At 27.1% G+C, this 19,023-nt stretch overlaps 3 protein-coding genes across 3 annotated transcripts; 1 reads left to right on the forward strand and 2 right to left on the reverse strand.

Moving 5' to 3' along the window:
- Nucleotides 1-3,304: 3,304 nt before the first annotated feature.
- On the reverse strand, nucleotides 3,305-7,203 carry LOC107164423 (WD repeat-containing protein 91). The gene is made up of 14 exons (XM_015512247.2): nucleotides 7,048-7,203; nucleotides 6,747-6,968; nucleotides 6,478-6,601; nucleotides 6,267-6,407; nucleotides 6,076-6,191; nucleotides 5,619-5,806; nucleotides 5,398-5,561; nucleotides 5,223-5,322; nucleotides 4,941-5,082; nucleotides 4,746-4,867; nucleotides 4,404-4,683; nucleotides 4,104-4,325; nucleotides 3,866-4,039; nucleotides 3,305-3,653 (listed from the first exon to the last, which is right to left on the reverse strand). The coding sequence occupies exons 2-14, from the start codon at nucleotides 6,864-6,866 to the stop codon at nucleotides 3,501-3,503; spliced, it is 2,046 nt and encodes a 681-aa protein (XP_015367733.2). The 5' UTR covers nucleotides 6,867-6,968; nucleotides 7,048-7,203; the 3' UTR covers nucleotides 3,305-3,500.
- A 1,906-nt stretch (nucleotides 7,204-9,109) lies between these two features.
- LOC107164422 (isocitrate dehydrogenase [NAD] subunit beta, mitochondrial) lies at nucleotides 9,110-11,847 on the reverse strand. The gene is made up of 9 exons (XM_015512246.2): nucleotides 11,645-11,847; nucleotides 11,496-11,546; nucleotides 11,352-11,420; nucleotides 11,073-11,291; nucleotides 10,797-11,003; nucleotides 10,574-10,738; nucleotides 10,258-10,467; nucleotides 10,040-10,195; nucleotides 9,110-9,918 (listed from the first exon to the last, which is right to left on the reverse strand). Exons 1-9 carry the CDS (start codon nucleotides 11,684-11,686, stop codon nucleotides 9,844-9,846), a joined length of 1,194 nt encoding a protein of 397 aa, XP_015367732.2. The 5' UTR covers nucleotides 11,687-11,847; the 3' UTR covers nucleotides 9,110-9,843.
- Nucleotides 11,848-12,020: 173 nt separating this feature from the next.
- On the forward strand, nucleotides 12,021-16,523 carry LOC107164421 (NADPH-dependent diflavin oxidoreductase 1). Its single transcript, XM_015512245.2, has 9 exons — nucleotides 12,021-12,375; nucleotides 12,434-12,616; nucleotides 13,359-13,610; nucleotides 13,675-13,813; nucleotides 14,402-14,659; nucleotides 14,719-14,973; nucleotides 15,678-15,842; nucleotides 15,934-16,160; nucleotides 16,225-16,523. Exons 1-9 carry the CDS (start codon nucleotides 12,278-12,280, stop codon nucleotides 16,433-16,435), a joined length of 1,788 nt encoding a protein of 595 aa, XP_015367731.2. The 5' UTR covers nucleotides 12,021-12,277; the 3' UTR covers nucleotides 16,436-16,523.
- Nucleotides 16,524-19,023: the final 2,500 nt, after the last annotated feature.

Consider the following 19,023-nt stretch of genomic DNA (forward strand, 5'->3'; position numbering starts at 1 on the left):
TTTAAATTTTTATTATATTTTCCTACATCTAAAAACCGTTGACCTAATTTTTATTATCTATCTATTAACTATTAAGGGCTGAGCCTAAAGCCCTAAAAATTAAAATATAGGTATCCGATTTGTACACTTTGTGTAGAATGTACATACAATATACTAAGTTATGATCAACAGAACTAATTTCGTGTTCTCAACAACGTAGGTAGTACTGGTAGTAGGTACCTACTTGCTTTTGCATACAACATATTATAGAGATCATATTATTATTATCATATTATTCGAGTACATTACATTAATATTTAATTGTAATTTACAATAATATTGCATTATATTACAGACTACAGTATAATAAATCTCATGATATTTCATGTTAAATCTCATCTCATGTTATGCTTATGATATTTGAACAAAATATTAAATTTAAATTTAAATGGATAGTTGGCAGTTGCTAAAAATGGTTATTGGAGTATTGACAATTCTGTTATTTAAAAAGGTATAAATACACGTTTATTAACACACATTTTTAATCCAAGAGATTGTTGAAATTTACATATTTCTATTTTTTAATAACATTTGTCGTTTTTATTACCAATACTCTCACCCATCATCGTCAACAATCTTTTCTTAGACTACATTCAAAATAATTTTCCAAATTCCACCCTAATTTATACAGATGGTTCAGTTTCCCCTCTTTCGGCTGGTTACGCTTTTTTCATTCCTGACTTACACATCTCCATGTCTAATAATCTACCCTCTTCTGCCTCCTCATTCACCACGGAATGCTTTGCAATTTTAGAAGCACTTTCAACCATCTCTGCCCTCCCCCCCAGCAGTTATCTTATCGTCTCCGATTCCTTATCATGTCTTCTCAGCCTCTCCTCCGATTTTTTCAATTCCCGTCCTTCTCCTATTTCCATCAGGATCAGGCAACTTCTATATGAACTTACCCTTTCAGATTTTATAGTTGAATTCCTTTGGGTGCCCGGCCATTCTGGTATAAAAGGAAATGAAATAGCGGACTCCATTGCAAAATCCACCTCCTCGTTCTGCTGTCCTTCTCCAACTCTAATTCCCTGGACCGATTTTTGTCCCTTATTAAAATACCATATTTATAATTTATGGCGCAACCAATGGAACAATCTAGCCCCCAATTATGCCTCTTGGTACAAAAATATCTCACCATCTATCCCCTCTCATCCTTGGTTTCACAACCTCAAACTAAATCGTAAAATAATTACCTCTTTTTCACGTCTAAGATTTGGACACACCTTACTACCTTCTCACTCTTATAAACTTTCTCTCAATGACTCTCCTTTATGTATGTTCCACGTTCACGATCCCATGATTTGTGATATCTCACACATACTTTTTCACTGTCCCTCTCTGGTTCCCCAACGCAATACCCTCTTCACCCTAATTCACTCCTTTAATATCAAACTCGACACTCAATCCATTCTCTCTTCACCAAATGTACCAATTATTACCTCACTTTTATCCTTCTTCAACCAGACTGGTTTAAAAATTTAATTTATCTGTAATATTATTTTTGTTGTTAATCTTGCTTTCATATGTAATATTTATAATCATAATTGTCGAAGCTAATTGTTTACAAAGTTTCTTTAATAAAAATAAAAAAAAAAAATTACCAATACTCAATAGGCAATAAATAATAACATTACAATTAATATAATATAACAACAATACAGATTACTGATTTAGTGATTACAAACATGTATAATCGCATAGGGGCGGACAAAATAATAGTAGTTATATTATATTTTAATTTAGAACCAATACAATAAGTATAGGGATATTAGGGATAATATAAAATATAAATAGAACAATATTCGTATTACCAATAGATATTAATATTTCGTAATACTGATTAGTGATTACCTATAAGAGCATCGGGATTTTTATTAATAAATTCCAACATTATATTATTTTCTTCGAATGAAAATACTCGTTTTAACTAGAATTATAAATAATATAATTAACTTTATAAAATTTGAAGAAACCGATATTGATTTTAAATTTTAATCGGTTTTTCAAGAACTGATCAAGAACGGTTTTTCAATTCTATGGTTAGGTTTGGGTTTTATAAACGGTTCTTTTAAAGGCCTCGGGTTTCAGTTATGGTTTTTTAACCGGTGTTTTAAAGCTTTTGGTGTCGGTTCCGGTTCCGGTGTTCGATAATGAAAAAACCGCGGTTCTAACCGGTTTTTGAAAAACCGGTTTCGATCCCTGCATACAGGTAATCGTTTGTTATCACTCATCACCAATTAGATATCAGAATATGGGTAAGGTACAAAGTTCCCCTTGAGTCAGTGAACCCTAGATAAATACATACCTTCCCCCCCAAGACTACAATATTTATTAGGCAATTGTTTATTTGACAAATAATAATAATAAAATCTATTGAAATAAGTCTAAATGAGGTGTTACTTTTAAGTTATTACTATCATAATATTTTGGCTGAGGGTGAGTTGCGGCCCGACCTTTCGTTTCCGGTGTTGGAGACCGGTGAATTCCGGCCCGATAATATTTTAGGTATAAGTTAGTTGTGGGCCGACAATATTTTAGCGATAGGTGAGTTGCGGCCCAAGTAATTATCATTACATATGTACCTTACTTATATAATATATATTATATACCTATTACCTATGTATGACGATAAACGAAATGTTCAATACGTATGGGAAGTTATATTTTTGTATATAATATGATAAAAATAATATAGATCGTTTTATCGTATTATCTTCCATAATAGGCATATGACTTACATTATGAATGCTTTTATTTTTTTTGGACATTATTATCATAATATAATATTACACAAATTATACTTTTATTTTATTTTTATTTTTTATTATTTAATATAATGTCATAATATTAATATATTATATTATATTTTATAATTCTATGAATACTTTTATTTTCTTTACGACCAATATTAATATAAGTACGACAATTTATACTAGAAAATACCTACATAATATTGTGATGTTTATATACTTTATATGGACATATAGTATATAATATATGCAATAATTGTAATATATACATTATTGTATTGCCGCAATTCGTACCTTTCATAAACCCGGGCCGCAACTCGTACGTTATTTAGGGTTTGGGCCGCAACTCACCAACACTGAATATTTTATTTTTCATTAATCATATTTTCTTATATTTAGATAATTGCTAAAACTTTGGAGAAAGACAAGTTGGAAGATTTTGGAAACATGATTTGGAAACCACCTGCGGATCAAACTGGAGATGGACGAACTAGCTTAAATGAAAAATATGGTTATTGATAAAACTATTATATTTTAAGTGTACAAAGATGAATTGCATATATAAAATTGTTTATGAATAAATACAAATTTTAAATTATTTCTTATACATTATTATAGTAATTATTTATTATATAATTAATTATATTGAGATAGTTTTCACATTATAAATTATAATATTGAAGTAATAATAACAAGTGTAAAATTGAATTACGGAGTCAGAAGTGTAGATATACACAAAGTTCCGTCATCTGAACCAGTCACACAAGTCCCACATTGATTCAGGGATGACCAATCACAAACAACTGGAATACTTTGATGCTCTTTCAGAGATAAGACAACATTTAATCCAGTACTTGTTATCTATTAAATGAATGACAATAATTAGTAAAATTGACTTTTCTGCAATATTTCATACTTAAACATATCATACATTTATACAACTGAAAAGACCAAAAAATTTTTAAGATTATGTGACGATAATGAAATATGATTTGGTGTTCTTACTATTTAAGATATATCAATACATTAAGTCAAACATAATTATATACGTATACAACAAAATATATTATTACTTTATATATATTTCCTCCATTATTTTGACTATGGCATAATAGCATATAACCACCAGACTGATCTAATGTAAATGCCTGACTCATGAATGCATTTGGTTTGAGTGGATTATCTTTCTTAATATTCACTTCCCATACGCACGACTGCTTATTACCATTCATACTAGTGCGGCAAATCTAAAAGATAAAACACAATTCATTGTAAAAACTAAATAATGTTCATTTTACAAATATAAAATACTTTGTTATCGGCTCCTAATGTGTAGCAATCATTGTGATCAGGAGATAATTGTAGACGCATCAAACGATCAGTATGTGGTGTCCAACGATCAACAATTTCGCTATGTCTGAGATCAACTGTACGTACTGATCCATCAGCACATCCCGCATACAATAATTGACCATTATGATTATAGGCACAACATGTAACAGCTACATCGTCATTTCCCAGTATCAGTTGTCTCTATAGAAATAATCATTAGACCATACTTTTTAGCTATTGATAAGATATTCAATAAAAATACTAATAAACAAGCCATACTTCAATTTTTTTCGTTTTGACATCATATAAAAGTAATTTATTGTTGTCTTTAGAAATAAGCGAACAAACAAATGTAGAATCAGAAGGACCACATTTAACACATTGTATTTTAAGATTTGTTGATTGTTTAAATGGATTTAGTTCCCAGGAGCTTTTCATTTCTTTAGCATCGTATAAAATTATTGAACAGTCATCACATCCTAGCAATGCATAACGATCATTAGTTTTGAACCAATCCAAGCTGTATACGACTTTTTTCAAGTTAGTTGATCCGATCACTCTATAAATTAACATAACTAAAATTAATAAATTAAAATCAGTTAACATATTGAGCTGGTTTACTTTGGTGATGGTGCAGCTGACCAAATTTTCAAAAAACCGTCAGCATCTGTGCTAGATATCAGTGAACCAGACATGTTAAACCAACATTGAGTAATTTTGGTCTTATGCTCATTAAAGGATTCCTGTCAATAATTTAAACCATTTAATAACTACATATGAGATATAATTAAAAGTTTATTTTTTATTCCAACTTACCTGGCTAAGCAAAAGAAATGGGGGAACTTTGTGAGGTCTTTTGTCTAAATTGTCTAAACTGGCGTCACGGGGACCTCTACTTCGGGTCGAATCACGTTCTAAAGATATTGAACGCTTTGATACAGTTCTACGGCTACTTTCACTGTGTCATAAATAATTTAATTTTTATAAAAACTTTTGAAAAAATGTATTAATCACAAATTTCAAGATTTAATCAAATATAAGTAATTTGTTTAAAATTGATAATTATCCAAATTATTTTTCACACAAAATTACCCTCACCTAGTATTTCCCGGCTTGATCATTATGTAAGATGAAGGTGAAGTTGATAAGCTTGTACTCAGTTTTGAATTGGTTCCTACATGCTTTTTATAACCCATATCTGAAATCAATTTATTATTATTCAATAACATATTTACATATCCAGATTGTTAAATGAATGTTATAATTAAATCACCAGTAGTAGAAGTAGTAGAAATATTAGTAGGAATTGGTTGAGATATACGTTTCATGTTCACTTGTTTACCAAGTATTGGACTTGTAGGCAATCCACCGATAGTTCTAATAAGCGACCTCAATGATTTTATTGATGTATCAGTGTTAGTATTTTTAAATGTTTCTCTAGAAAAAAATATTTTAATATATAACTAGTCAAGATTATTATATTAATTGAATTACTGAGACACAGTGTAGAAATCATCAATTATATCTAGTGGTTGAGAATGAAATGATCCACTGACTGTGTTGTATTTTGGTTGAGTAACTCCATCAGTAAGTTTTTGTTTGAGGGTATCAATTTCATCTTGAAGTCTACGAATTTTGTTAGCATCATCTTCATAATTGCACAAACTAGGACGTGGAATAATCTAAGTAAATAAGAACATAACAATTAAATATAAACAAATGAATTACAAAATATAAATTAATATACATATTATATAACTAATTAATTTGGTAGGATGGAAATTTTTTTTTAGTAGAATTTAACAGTTGATCAATAAATTAAGAATATTCAAGTTTGATAGTACCTACTGCATTATATAATATAAAAATTATTTAAAAAGATTATAAATTGGAGCGTTTGTATTTTCTTATATAAATAGAAAATTGTATTTACCAAAGATTATTTACTTACTTGATATACAATGGAGAGAAAATTATGTAAAGAGATAAAAAATGAATCTTGCCACTGCTTGGTGAAGTAAATGGCAAACAATGGATTATCTTCAATATTTTTCAAGTATGGCAGCACTTAAAAATACAACATTAATTATTATTAAATCAATAATTATACAAAAAAAAAAAAAAAAATTATAATTTACTCACTAAACCAGTCTTTCCATTCATTTTGCAATTGTAGTTCGTTAGTCATTTTGATAAGGAACTCATTTACTTTGTCTGAACGATTATTAGTTAATGCATGTATAAGATAAAATTTGAGCAAACTATTTTCCAATTTTTTTATAGCTGAAAATAAACATATTCTTAAACTCAATTTTTTAACATGTGTATTTAAATAGTTAAACAATGTACAAACCATATGATATATCTTGATCAAGTTTGGAAAATAATTTACTTTCGAAATGTGACCATAGTTCTCTAATCGTAGACAAATCATAGGAATATACTAACTGCAATATTTGTTCAACTAATTTATCCACCTTAAAAAAAAACCAAAATCATTAAGATTTTTAATGTTTAGGATAGAAGGACACCTTTAAAATATTGTTAATGGAGTCATTGTACTTAATGCATTATTTTATCTGCAGCATAATTTCTATCGAGAAATATCAATTTGTTACTTACTCTAAATCCTTTATCTTTGTCAAGTTTCACATCAAAATCAAACCATTTTAATGCGTTAGTAAATCCTCGAAATAGGAAATATTCTCTGATCAACTCATCAATGTGTTGCATATGAGGCATTGTTATTGTTGTGTGGCTAGTAAAACTACCTAGTGGCTAGTACCTAGCAAATCATTAGTTTAGTTTCCATCATTCCTTAGACGGTAATAGTATGAATAGAAACTACAAGAGACAAAAAAAAAATACTTGCTTATTATTGATCTTTGATAAAAATTAAAATATATTTCTAAAATGAAGGTACCTGTAAGGCTGTAATGTTTTTGAATTTGTTTAATAATTAATATCTTTAATGTTATCACCAGATATTGCAAAATATAACTAATTGATAACATTGTGCAAAGTGCGCACCTTTAAGGAGGTAAGGAGTCCTTTGGGTTTTGGGACGGGTTACCATCGTAACGCGCAATCCGGTGAACAGCTTTGGAATGAATCGTTTTCAAAAAAAATTGAGCAGCTGAATACGTATATTAATACTAATAATACTTCCTAGTTCCTACTCTCTGTTTTTTCTACGTAAATTATAAATATCGTATGAAGTCCAAAGATTTTTTTTTTATAATTTCATCCTTTTGTATTTAACAAAATAAAGATCTAAATTTAAATAAATAATGACTTTATTATAAATTTACTCAAAATGAAATAAAGAATTTTGCAAGTTGTGCAAGAGTACCTAATAGGGTAGGCAACAAACGCTACGATTAAATATTATTGACGTATTTTGTGTTTACAAAATATAATATGTTAATTAACTATTCATATTCGATATTCCCAATATTACAAACTATTAGAGTGAATGGTTGAAACGTGTTAAAACTAGACCGCGGGCTCGGGGCTATACCTATAAGTGCTATAAGCATGGCAAAATTATTTTGTCATAGCTATACCTAACTACCTAAGTATTTCTTAGCCCGCTACACGATAAAAATAAATCTTTAATCGTGGTAATCGTGGTAATTACTAATTGTGGTCCGACTGGTCCGCGAATTCCCCTAATAAATAACCCCGAAAAAATTTGAAAAAAAGTAAGTACCTACAATATAGTACCTACCTATGTAGTGTTAAGAAACAATAATAACTAAATGGCCAAATACTGATATACATATACATTATATTTATATACTATATATAGACATAATTACATAAGTACATAACGGATAAGAAAAGGTATACGGTAACCCTTTAAACTATAGGCGTTTCAGTGTTTGAATGTTTGATATTGTAATATTATGAAATCAATTTTTTTATTTCATTTTTATAATTTTTTTTTTTATATTATTGACATTTTATTAGATATGACTTAAATTACTAAACTTATATCTTTACATTTATACTAATTTATAATTATAATCTTTAAAGCATAGAAAAATTGGTATTTTTCATTTTGTATGTATATGTATTCATAATTTTTTATTAGGGGATATTTTTTCACGACACCGCTCCGTGAGTAAAACACCTACTAAAAAAATTGTTGAGATTTTAGAAAACTAATCTAATTTTAATTTTAAAATCGTATAAACCCTGATATCAGTATTTCATTTTAATTGCTTAACTGATTTCTATTAAAATATAAATAATATAATTTTTTTTCTACAATTTTCTTCTATAATTTTATCAATCCGTTCAGTTGTACTTTTGTAATCGCAAAATCATGTTTTTCAGTAAAAAATTGTTATCTCATTCATCTTAATTTGTATTTATCAATACAACATATCTTTATATTTAAAAAACTTTCAAAGTTACAAAGCATCTATATAATATATTATTCTATTGTAATTTTTGTTGATCACCCTATTATTTTTTAATAAATTATTAAAGTATGAAAGTGTAAAACTGTAAAACATTTTATTTTAATTTGGATCTTTATTCTGTTAAAAATGTATTAATACAATTTATTTTACTATTAAGTGTATGAAAAAAAATATTAAAGTTGTTTTAACTTATTTTTAAGTTGAAGTGAATAACTTGGTAACAAACTATTTATCAAATAGTTAAATGTTAAATTAATAAAATAAGCATTTCAAAAGATAAAATGTTTTAACTAGGTACCTTACCAGAACATACCTTTTTATCTTATTTTACTAACGGAATGCTACTATTTAGAAGTATAATATATTTTGTTAAGTTATGTCATTTACTGAATTATTCAATTGGCCTGTAATTTAAGATGATCGTCTTAACAAATCACTTTCAAGAACTCTTTGAGAGGGGGGGGGGCTCAGGGTGTTAGCTCCCTGCTAAATTCAGTAGTGATTCTATTTTCTAGAAAGAAGAAATTTAATAAGGACTAAATAATAAGTCTTCAATAGTGGTAGTTATACAAGATTTTATTTGATACTAAAATACATCAATTAACAATTTGTTAAAGAATTTATGACAATAAGGTAGATACTACTGTATAGATATTTTGCTGATCAATTCTCATAATAAAAATTGATAACTAACACTAATGATTACAGAGTGTAATAAATTAGGATTTATTATTTATTTATATAATAGGGATTATTCTTAAAGTTAGGCATTAGGTTTCAATAAAATTATTTAATATTATTTTAAGTACAGTACAATAACAGTATAATAATAGCAAAAATAGTATCATAGACTATACTACTGTAGTATAGTAATATGTTTTAGTGCACTAATTGTAACATTTTTAAATAAATATTATTTCATAAAATCAATACTTATAAAATTGTCTTAAAAATATTACAACACAAAATTACCACATCTACATATTCAATGATTCATAAAAAAAACTTTTTAAATAGTATCATAATACATGTTCAATTAACATATTTGACGTTGATACTTTTTTAAATATTAACTTTACTTAATAATGATAAATTAAATAACAATATGAAAAGAAGTATATAATTGATAAAATTGTTATCTATTTTTAACAATACATTTTTTTAAATTTTTTTATGTAATCTATTTCATTAATACTGTGTACAACCGATGAAATTAAGCTAAAATGAGAAAATTATTGTTACAGAAAAATTTAATATTCAACTCTCAAAAATAAGGAAATAGTATTAATTTAAACAATAGCTTTTATAACTGCATCAGTAAATTCATGAGTGCTGCTTGAACCACCTAAATCCCTCGTTCTCACCTAAAAAATTGTTTAAATTGTTTTCAAAACTTTCCAATCAAAATTATGATACAAATTAAACTCAAATAAATAATCCAAAATGTAAAAATTATAATTTAGAGTAAAATTTAACAATACTCACTTTTCCTGCAGCAAGCACTTCCCGAATCGCATTTCTGATAGATTCACTATATTTTTGTAGATTAACATGTCGTAACATTTTAGATGCACACATCAACATAGCAGTCGGATTAGCAATATTTTTACCAACAGCAGTTTGGAATACGTGTCTTGCACCCTAAGATAGTTAAAAAGTAGTTGGTATAAAAATATAAGTTAATTGAATATAAAACTTATTACTGGTTCAAACACGGCACATTCAGGACTGAAAGAAGAGCTAGCAACAACACCTGCTCCACCTACTAAACCAGCTGCCAAGTTATCTAATATGTTACCATATAAATTGGGCATGACTAGAATATCAAATTGTTGAGGATTGGATACCATCTGCATAGTACAGTTATCAACAATCATAGCTTCAAAGTTGACACTAGGATATAGTTGTTTGATCTTGAGATAAGAAAACATAGTTAAACAATACAGTATTTAATTTGAAAAATGTTTAATTTAAATTTAAGTATTTTAATAGTTTTATATTTATTGGATTACCACTTACCTCTGAACAACTTTTTAAAAACAAACCATCTCCAAGTTTCATAATGTTAGCTTTATGAACACATGTAACACGTTCACGATTATTTCTAATAGCATAATCAAAAGCAAATTTTGCTATTCTTTGAGATTTTAAAGCAGTTACAATTTTTAAACACTCAACTACACCCTAGAAATAATAAAATATTTAATACATAAATAAGTAATAGTAAAATGTTGTCACATACATCAACTGATTCATGTTCAAGAGCTGAATATTCTCCTTCTGTAAGTTCACGAATGATTACCATGTCTATATTTTTATGTCTAGAAGCAACTCCTGGCCAGGAAACTACATGAACAACATTGGAATATAAATCTAAACCTTTCCTGAGTTTCATATGTAAATTTTGAAGTTCTCCAGAATAGCTAACATCTGGACTCATTAATGCACCCTATGTAAAAAAATTTGACATTAATTATATATAAAAAAAAAAAATTACAGATTATTTATTAGTAATTACCATTAAACAAATTCTATTGCGATTTATGGATTTAATAACATCTTCAACTTTAGCACTGCTTGAATGTTGTACTTCTGAAAATAATATGGTTTCAAAATCAATAGGAGCTCCAATAGCTTTCAATACTGTTTGGACAGAGTTCATCAGTTCAGGATAAACTCCATCACCAGGAATAAGTGTACAAGTAATTCGTTCGACTGGCATGCTGGAAAATTTATCCTGTTAAATAAATAATTTATGTTAAAAATAAATTTATGGATATAAAATGTAGTAGTTTACTTCATTTGGTTCACTAGATGCAAACGCCCTAGCAATTGGTGACTTAATGCTAACAGTTTTAGCAGGATCCTAGATATAAGCATAAAATATAATTGTGAAAATTTTAATAAATCAAATATCTATTAAAGATTAATTTTATCATACCAATGATGACGGAGTGTGGAGGCATTTATTTCCCAATGCATTTTGAGCCGTCTGTACAAAAAATAAATATACATAAAACATAATGCAGGTTGTGATTCATATTAGAAAACTGTTAAGAATGAGATGGTATGTTACAGTATTGTACTTACCCTGTTCATCAATAATTTCATTCCATTTTTAAGAATCGACATTTTAATAAAGTCGAATACTTACAGGGTTTGAACGAAAAAAATTGTAGAAAAATTAATTATTACAGTGTCGAAGAGTAAATTAAAACGTACACCTTCGAAGTTCGGACGTTCGGAGTTCGGACCTTCCCGAGAGCAATATTTCTAGATCACAGTATCAGAGAAAAAGAATCGGTGATCCCGATGTCCAATGAAATCACAGATTTTAATAATCATCATAATTACCATACGGTAACTGTACCGTATGTAAAGCCCTTTAGAGGGTAACAGCTGTAGATAAGAAAGGCACGACTGTAGTATTTTACCATAGATAATACATATTTCTCTATTTTCTTTTAGTATTATGCTGATAGGAATTAATAAGAACGACGTGAACCTCGAATTTAGTCGACAATGACAATATTTTAAATATTTACCTATTTTGAATTTAATTATATTCATAGTGACTAGTAGTTGTACATTTGTACATAATTTTTAATGATTCTGCATTAGTTATACTAGAATATACTATTATTCAGTATTCTGACGTAAAATAGCTCAATGTCCACACAATAAGAAAAAAACAGAGTATCGTGATTCGTGACTATAAACTCAATGACAATGGACAACAGCCGTCGACTTCTCATACTGTACGGTAGTCAAACTGGATGTGCACAGGAGGTAGCTGAAAGGATTTGGAGGGAATCAAAATGGTATCCAAGCGGTTTATTAATTGAAATAAGGACATAAAATATTGTGTTTTCTGTTTAGGTTGCATTATAGTGGACCTGTTATGGCAATTGATGACTATCCAATTGACAAATTAATTTTTGAAAAAAAAATTGTTTTTGTGTGTTCAACTACTGGACAAGGTGATCAACCAAATAATATGAAATCTACTTGGAAATTTCTATTAAGAAAAAATTTACCTTCGAGTTCTTTAACTGATGTTGAGTAAGGAAACTTTCTGTTGATGCACTAAAAATAAAGTTAACACATTGATTGCATATCTTTTATAGTATAATACAGTTTACCCCTAATAATCATGTTAATTTTCATGTGTTCAAAAATATTATCCTATGATAATGCTACAGCCAAAAATTAAATTGTAGTAAGCGAATTGCGGAATTTGTATAAAAGCTAATTTATTGATAGTGTAAAAAAGTTATAATTTGTAAGATTTTACATATTATTTGTCATGAATCTATGCAAGTGAATAGGAATTAGATACATTTATGATTCATATTACATTGAATTGACGAATAAAAATTCATTTTTTAGAGTAAAGAATATAATTTATTATTCTATATCATAGTTTATTGGCCATTTTTAATTTTATGTTATAATTTTTATTTTTTTTAGTTATGAATAAAGATAATTTACCAAACATTAACCTGGAAAAATTTTTTAAAAATACTTTGTTCCCATTTATTACTTGATGCTTGAGTCATCGACAATGAGAAACATAGACTATCACCTTTTCATTAATACTTTAATATTTTTGTTGTTATATTTTCAAATTTCAAAATTAAAAACTAATTTTGTGTTATACTTTATAGTTTATAGTTTTGCTGATTTAATGAGTGATAAGTGTACAATTTACTGGCATTTGGGCGCAGTCAATGTGTTAAATTAAAATATTACCTAATACAAAATGTTTTGAATATTATTAATTACCATTGTATAAATATTGTAGATTTGCTGTTTTGGGTTTGGGAGATAGTTCATATGCAAAATTCAATCATGCTGCTAAAAAACTGTACAGAAGGCTTATACAATTAGGAGGGAAACCATTATGTAATATAGGGTTAGCTGATGACCAACATGATATTGGAGCATTTGCTGTTATCGATCCATGGATAGATAATTTGTGGAATGTATTAATTGAAAAACATCCACTAACAGATGGATTAATATCTATAGACCGAAATTCATTACCGCCACCAAAGTAAATTTTAAAACAAATCAATACCATATTTAAATATTTGTGACTAACAAAAAACTATATTTAGGTGGAATGTGCATGCTATAAGTTCAAATAGTACTATTCAAATAAATGCAAAGTTGCCTAATATTGACCTATTAAAACCAAATTCAACAATAGTTACTTGTTTATCAAATACAAAAACCACTGCTGAAAATCATTTCCAAGTAATTTGTTTTTATGCATTATAAATTAAAATCAATAGTATTCTTAGAGATATGTTATGGAGAATATTTGACATTTTGGCTTAGTAATATTTGATCCTTTTCTTAGTTTTATGATATTATCATAATCTTATTTTATTTTTATTGAAAATGTTTTTTCTTTCTAGTAATCAAAATATACTTACTTATGCTTAACTGTGCCATCTTAAATATGTGCATAACTCTACAGATAACAACTTTAATTACATTGTATGAACATGAGAATATTATATTAACTAGTTTTTCATTTCAACTTAATTAAAAATTATAATTTTTATAATTTCAAAATAATTGCTGTATTGTTATTGATAGAAATAATGTATTTGAATTTTGAATCCTAACCCTGTTAATTCATTTTTCCTAGTGTTCTAACCTTTTAAGCTGCAACTTATTACTTTTTCTACTAACTACATTTTTATAGGTATCTAACTAAATTATACATTTAAAACATTCAAAGTTTATTACTCTCCTTAACATGGATTTAATAATTATGATTGGCTTATGTATGAATAACAAATAATATTTACTATGTTTATCAAACCATTTATTTAGGATGTACGATTATTAAAATTTGAGTATTCAGAAAATAGTATTAACTATTCACCTGGAGATGTTTTAATGGTTCGTCCAGTTAATTCTGAAGCATCCGTGAATAATTTCTTTCAACTGCTTAATGATAATAAGAAAATGAAACTAAATCCTACCACAATATTGAATGTGACGCAATGCAGTAATGATATGCCTGTACCTTATAATTTGTGCAAACAATTTACTTTGTATCAATGTGCCAAATACTACTGGGATTTAAATGTAAATATTTTTCAGTTGTAACAACACATATATTTTTGATGATAAATACAATTATGTAGATTATACCAAATAGGTATACATTTCAATTGTTGTCATACTTCACGGATAATGAATTGGAAAAAGAAAAGCTGAAAGAATTCACCACCCCTGAAGGACAAGATGAACTTTATAGCTATTGTAATCGCCCAAGAAGAACTATTTTAGAAGTATTGGCCGATTTTCCTCATGCAACAGCTAATTTAACTTTAGAATACCTTTTTGAAATCTTTTCTCCAATTCGTCCAAGAGCCTTTTCAATTGCTTCAGCACCTTCTGTAAGTATTAATTTATACCTACATAAGATGACATAAAGTTATAAATTTTTTATCATTATAATGAATTTGAATGTAAAGATGATTGAATTATCAATATAAAGTCTTTGCTTCCTAATATTATTTAAAATCAATATAAATGGTTTTGTTTTTATTTCATAATACAGAATATTTAAAAGTATAGGTATTATTTTCAAAAGTGCAGATTGACATTTATGCATATTCCTAAATTTTTAAGTTATGAATTAATCTCTGAACATTTTATAAAACATAACTCAAAAGTATTTAAAAGTCTTCAATTTTAAGTCATATACGCATATGTATAGTGTACAATAGATTTCATAAATGAAATTAATGATGTAAAATATTTTGTACATGATAAAAAGTATATATCATAATCTATTATTATATTTGATTGTACTGAGTATTAAGTTTTGTGTAATAAGTAATACCATTTATTTTATTATTGTTAACGAACTCAATTAAACTCTAATAAGAGTATTTATATAAATTTAAAAAGCTTATCCAACTTTTTATATTACAAAATATTGTAATACAATATGTCTGGATAACAGCAGTTAACAATATGATTTAAAATTAACCTATTAGTTTCATTTAGCATATTTAATAAATTATTATTAAACATTTTATAAAATTATTTGGTTTTAAGTTTTATTTGTTTTTTTTTTTTTATTATTGCCTTTTAGGTACACATAAATGAAATTCATTTGCTCGTTGCTATTGTTACGTATAAAACAAAATTGTTGGCTAAACGAATAGGCTTATGTTCTACGTGGCTTGCTAGCTTAAACATTGGGGATAAAATTCCAGTTTGGATTCAAAATGGAACTTTTAAATTTCCATATAGCCAAGTTAATATTTTATTAATTAAATATGAATCAATTTATAATTTTAATCTGAACAAAATTATGTATTTTTTTTTTCTTAACATATTATTTTTAGTCTTGCAATGTAATAATGATCGGACCTGGTACTGGTGTTGCACCGTTTCGAAGTTTTGTGCATGAAGCTGTTGCTAATAAATGTGGAAACGCAAAAACGTTACATTTATATTTTGGTGCTAGAAATAGATTGGGTGATTTTCATTGTGTTAATGATTGGGAAAAACTAGTAAAAGATGAAAAACTATCATTGTATACTGCATTTTCCAGAGATCAAGATCATAAAATGTAATATTTCAATTAGTTCTTGTTTTTTTTAACATCAAATTAATCATTTTGTATATTTTTGCAGTTATGTTCAACATATTTTAGAAAAAAACGAAAAAGAATTATTGAAATTACTTTCTAGTAATGAATGTTATGTATTTGTTGCTGGAAATGCAAAAGACATGCCAACTGCAGTAAGAAATGTATTTGTAAATATACTTACAAAAAATAAACATTTGAATACTATAGATATGATGGAAACTAAAGAGTTTTATCAAACCGAAACCTGGAGTTAATATTTTTTGTTTTAAATCACACTTAATATGTCAAACATAAGTATAGTTAAATATATTATAAATTATAGTATAATTAAAATATTAAAAATGTGTGTTATTTTATTTTATATTTGTATGCACCACTAATGTATAGATCTATATGACTAAAAACAAAAAAATTTAAAAAATGATATACTGACATACTGTTATACCTGCATGGGTTGTCTTCGTTCTATTAGGGCTGAAAAGGCTCATTCAAAAATCAAAAGTATAACAGTTTGCCAGTCTATTAGAAATGTAAGATGGGTTAATTTTCAATAGCAGCCATTATATCTTTGAATTATGTATTTAGGATATATCAAACACTATTTGTGTGTGAACTGTGAATGGTGGCAATTATTACTAATACATTGTTAATCTTCTTTAATGCAAATTGCTAGTGTTATAATAGTTTTATAAAGTTGATTAAAATTGTATAAATGTTTGATTGACTCATAAGTATTTTGTTGATATAAAATGTGGAATTCAAAAGATATTTTACTAAAAATATTAGTCACATACTTAAGGGGACTGTTCATAGGTTTTCTGAAATTCTATATAATTTAAAAATTATATTTTAGTTGTCACTTTGATTATAATACTTTTCAACTATTCTTTTGCAGGATACCAATTAGAGAGGTTGGTTGATACAATGTATTATATAGAAAAAAATTACTTTACACAAATAATTGTCAACATTTTATAATTATTTTTTCATCTGAAGAAGAAGACTTTCTACAGGTCACATTGAACTCTGATTTTTTTATTTTATTTTAGAATTTTTCTTAGGAGAGACTGGTTAGGATTTGGTGAGAGATAAAAAAATTTTCTCAATTTAAATAAAACGGATTTGGAGGGAATCAAAATGGTATCCAAGCGGTTTATTAATTGAAATAAGGACATAAAATATTTTATTATTTTAAAAAGAAAAGAAAAACCAAGAGGGCACACACAACACACACTAGCTTTACTCTTTCCAGAGGCCAATGTGTTAACAAATCTTAAAATTGCATTATTTTTTAAGACACATTTTAAAGTTTGAAATTATAATATTGAAAAACGGAGTTCAGTGTGGAGTGTTGAATATCATCCTCTATTAGTTAGAATGTTAAGAATAAGTATCAAATTTGATTAATTTTACAGAATAAAATCATTATTCCGTTTACCGTATTTTTATGGAAATTTTACATTAGCACCAGATGCTTTAATAACTTATTATGAGTAATAATTTAATTGTAAAACTAGCTATAGTTTATAATTAAAGTTATTATTATACTATTATGACTTTATGAGGTACAGTATTGTTATATATTTCCCGTGTGTATATATAATGTAATAATTTATTTATAAAAAAACAGTAAGTCAATACGTAAATACTCAAGGCGCATGTTTATTCAATGTTCACGTGTTTACATAAATAAACACAGTGAACAGTTATTTGATTTAAACTAAATTGTCTCAACTCTTCAGATTAAGAAATCATACGCACTCATTAGTCATTTTCCGTAATACACGTGTACCTATTATAATTAAACTATCTATAGTGTATCGCCTATGTGTGATTGTGTGAATAATGACTATAACGACTACAATAGAGTTATTAGTGGTTACCATAATGTGTAAAACTACAATTTATGTACTTTTATAGCTTACACACTATACATCTTTATAGTGTGATTTGTTTTTCAGATATTTACGGTTTTTATTTTTGAATTAGAACAAAATATCAAAAATCTATTAATGAGGAATAGTTCATTTACAGGTGAAATTTCGAAAAAATAGCACTTCAAACGCTCACTTAGGAGTTAATCTGAATTTCTGGTAAACTTTTTTTCTTTACATACGAAGAAAACCTTTACTGAAAATTTGTAATAGTTTTTTGAATGTTAGATGAATAATTAACATTTTTATGAAATTCTAACTAAATAATTTTTTAATAATCCAAATTTTCGTATAAACACTATAAACAATAACCTTTCAACAATATTATAATATCTTACCCACACGTACGACACTGCTTACTATTTATGGTTATGATGTAATTTACTTGTTGCACCAATTATTATTTATTTTTATCTATCGTTTACTCTATTGCTTATTTTTTTTTTTTTTTTTGATCTTTGTAGCTTCGGCGTCATGGGCCATTAGCTTTATACTTAAATTTACATTATGCTATTAGGTACATGTTTTAGGTTACAATTTAATTACAATAATAAGGGAACTTTGAGGCTTATGGCTGTTGACTATATTAATTATTTTACTTAAATGTATTTGTCTATTTCGGTTGTCCTGAGGAATGACATGATTTTTTCAGGTTGACAGTCGGGTCCGATTATTTCGTATAAGTTCGTTGGTATATTTAGTTTTTCTCTTCTTCATTTGATCGGCATTCTGTCATCAAGTGTTTAACTGAGAAGTGAGAGGGTTACTTATTGTTTATTTATTTTGTAACTTTATGTTCTAAATTTTAAATCCAACAGGCATCAAAACATATTCACTCACTTTTTTCTTCAATAATTATCCTTCAAATGTTGGGTACTTTTTAAAAAGTTTCCCATAGTAATAGAAAT

Source organism: Diuraphis noxia, unplaced genomic scaffold, assembly GCF_037042655.1.
Source record: "Diuraphis noxia isolate RWA-SAM2 unplaced genomic scaffold, SU_Dnox_SAM2 contig0005, whole genome shotgun sequence".
NCBI classification, from domain to species: domain Eukaryota; kingdom Metazoa; phylum Arthropoda; class Insecta; order Hemiptera; family Aphididae; genus Diuraphis; species Diuraphis noxia.

Bases quoted from the DNA above. Each gene is read 5' to 3' on its own strand.
- LOC107164421 (XM_015512245.2), top strand. From the start codon at position 12,278: ATGACAATGGACAACAGCCGTCGACTTCTCATACTGTACGGTAGTCAA. The intron at 14,974-15,677 runs GTAAGTATTAAT...ATTGCCTTTTAG, and splicing joins CAATTGCTTCAGCACCTTCT to GTACACATAAATGAAATTCA. The intron at 15,843-15,933 runs GTTAATATTTTA...TATTATTTTTAG, and splicing joins TTAAATTTCCATATAGCCAA to TCTTGCAATGTAATAATGAT.
- LOC107164422 (XM_015512246.2), bottom strand. From the start codon at position 11,686: ATGTCGATTCTTAAAAATGGAATGAAATTATTGATGAACAGG. The intron at 10,468-10,573 runs GTAAGTGGTAAT...TCTTATCTCAAG, and splicing joins TTTTAAAAAGTTGTTCAGAG to ATCAAACAACTATATCCTAG. The intron at 10,196-10,257 runs GTAATAAGTTTT...TAACTATCTTAG, and splicing joins AATGTGCCGTGTTTGAACCA to GGTGCAAGACACGTATTCCA.
- LOC107164423 (XM_015512247.2), bottom strand. From the start codon at position 6,866: ATGCCTCATATGCAACACATTGATGAGTTGATCAGAGAATATTTCCTA. The intron at 6,192-6,266 runs GTGAGTAAATTA...TGTATTTTTAAG, and splicing joins TGAATGGAAAGACTGGTTTA to TGCTGCCATACTTGAAAAAT. The intron at 4,326-4,403 runs GTATGGCTTGTT...TTATTTCTATAG, and splicing joins TCAAAACGAAAAAAATTGAA to AGACAACTGATACTGGGAAA.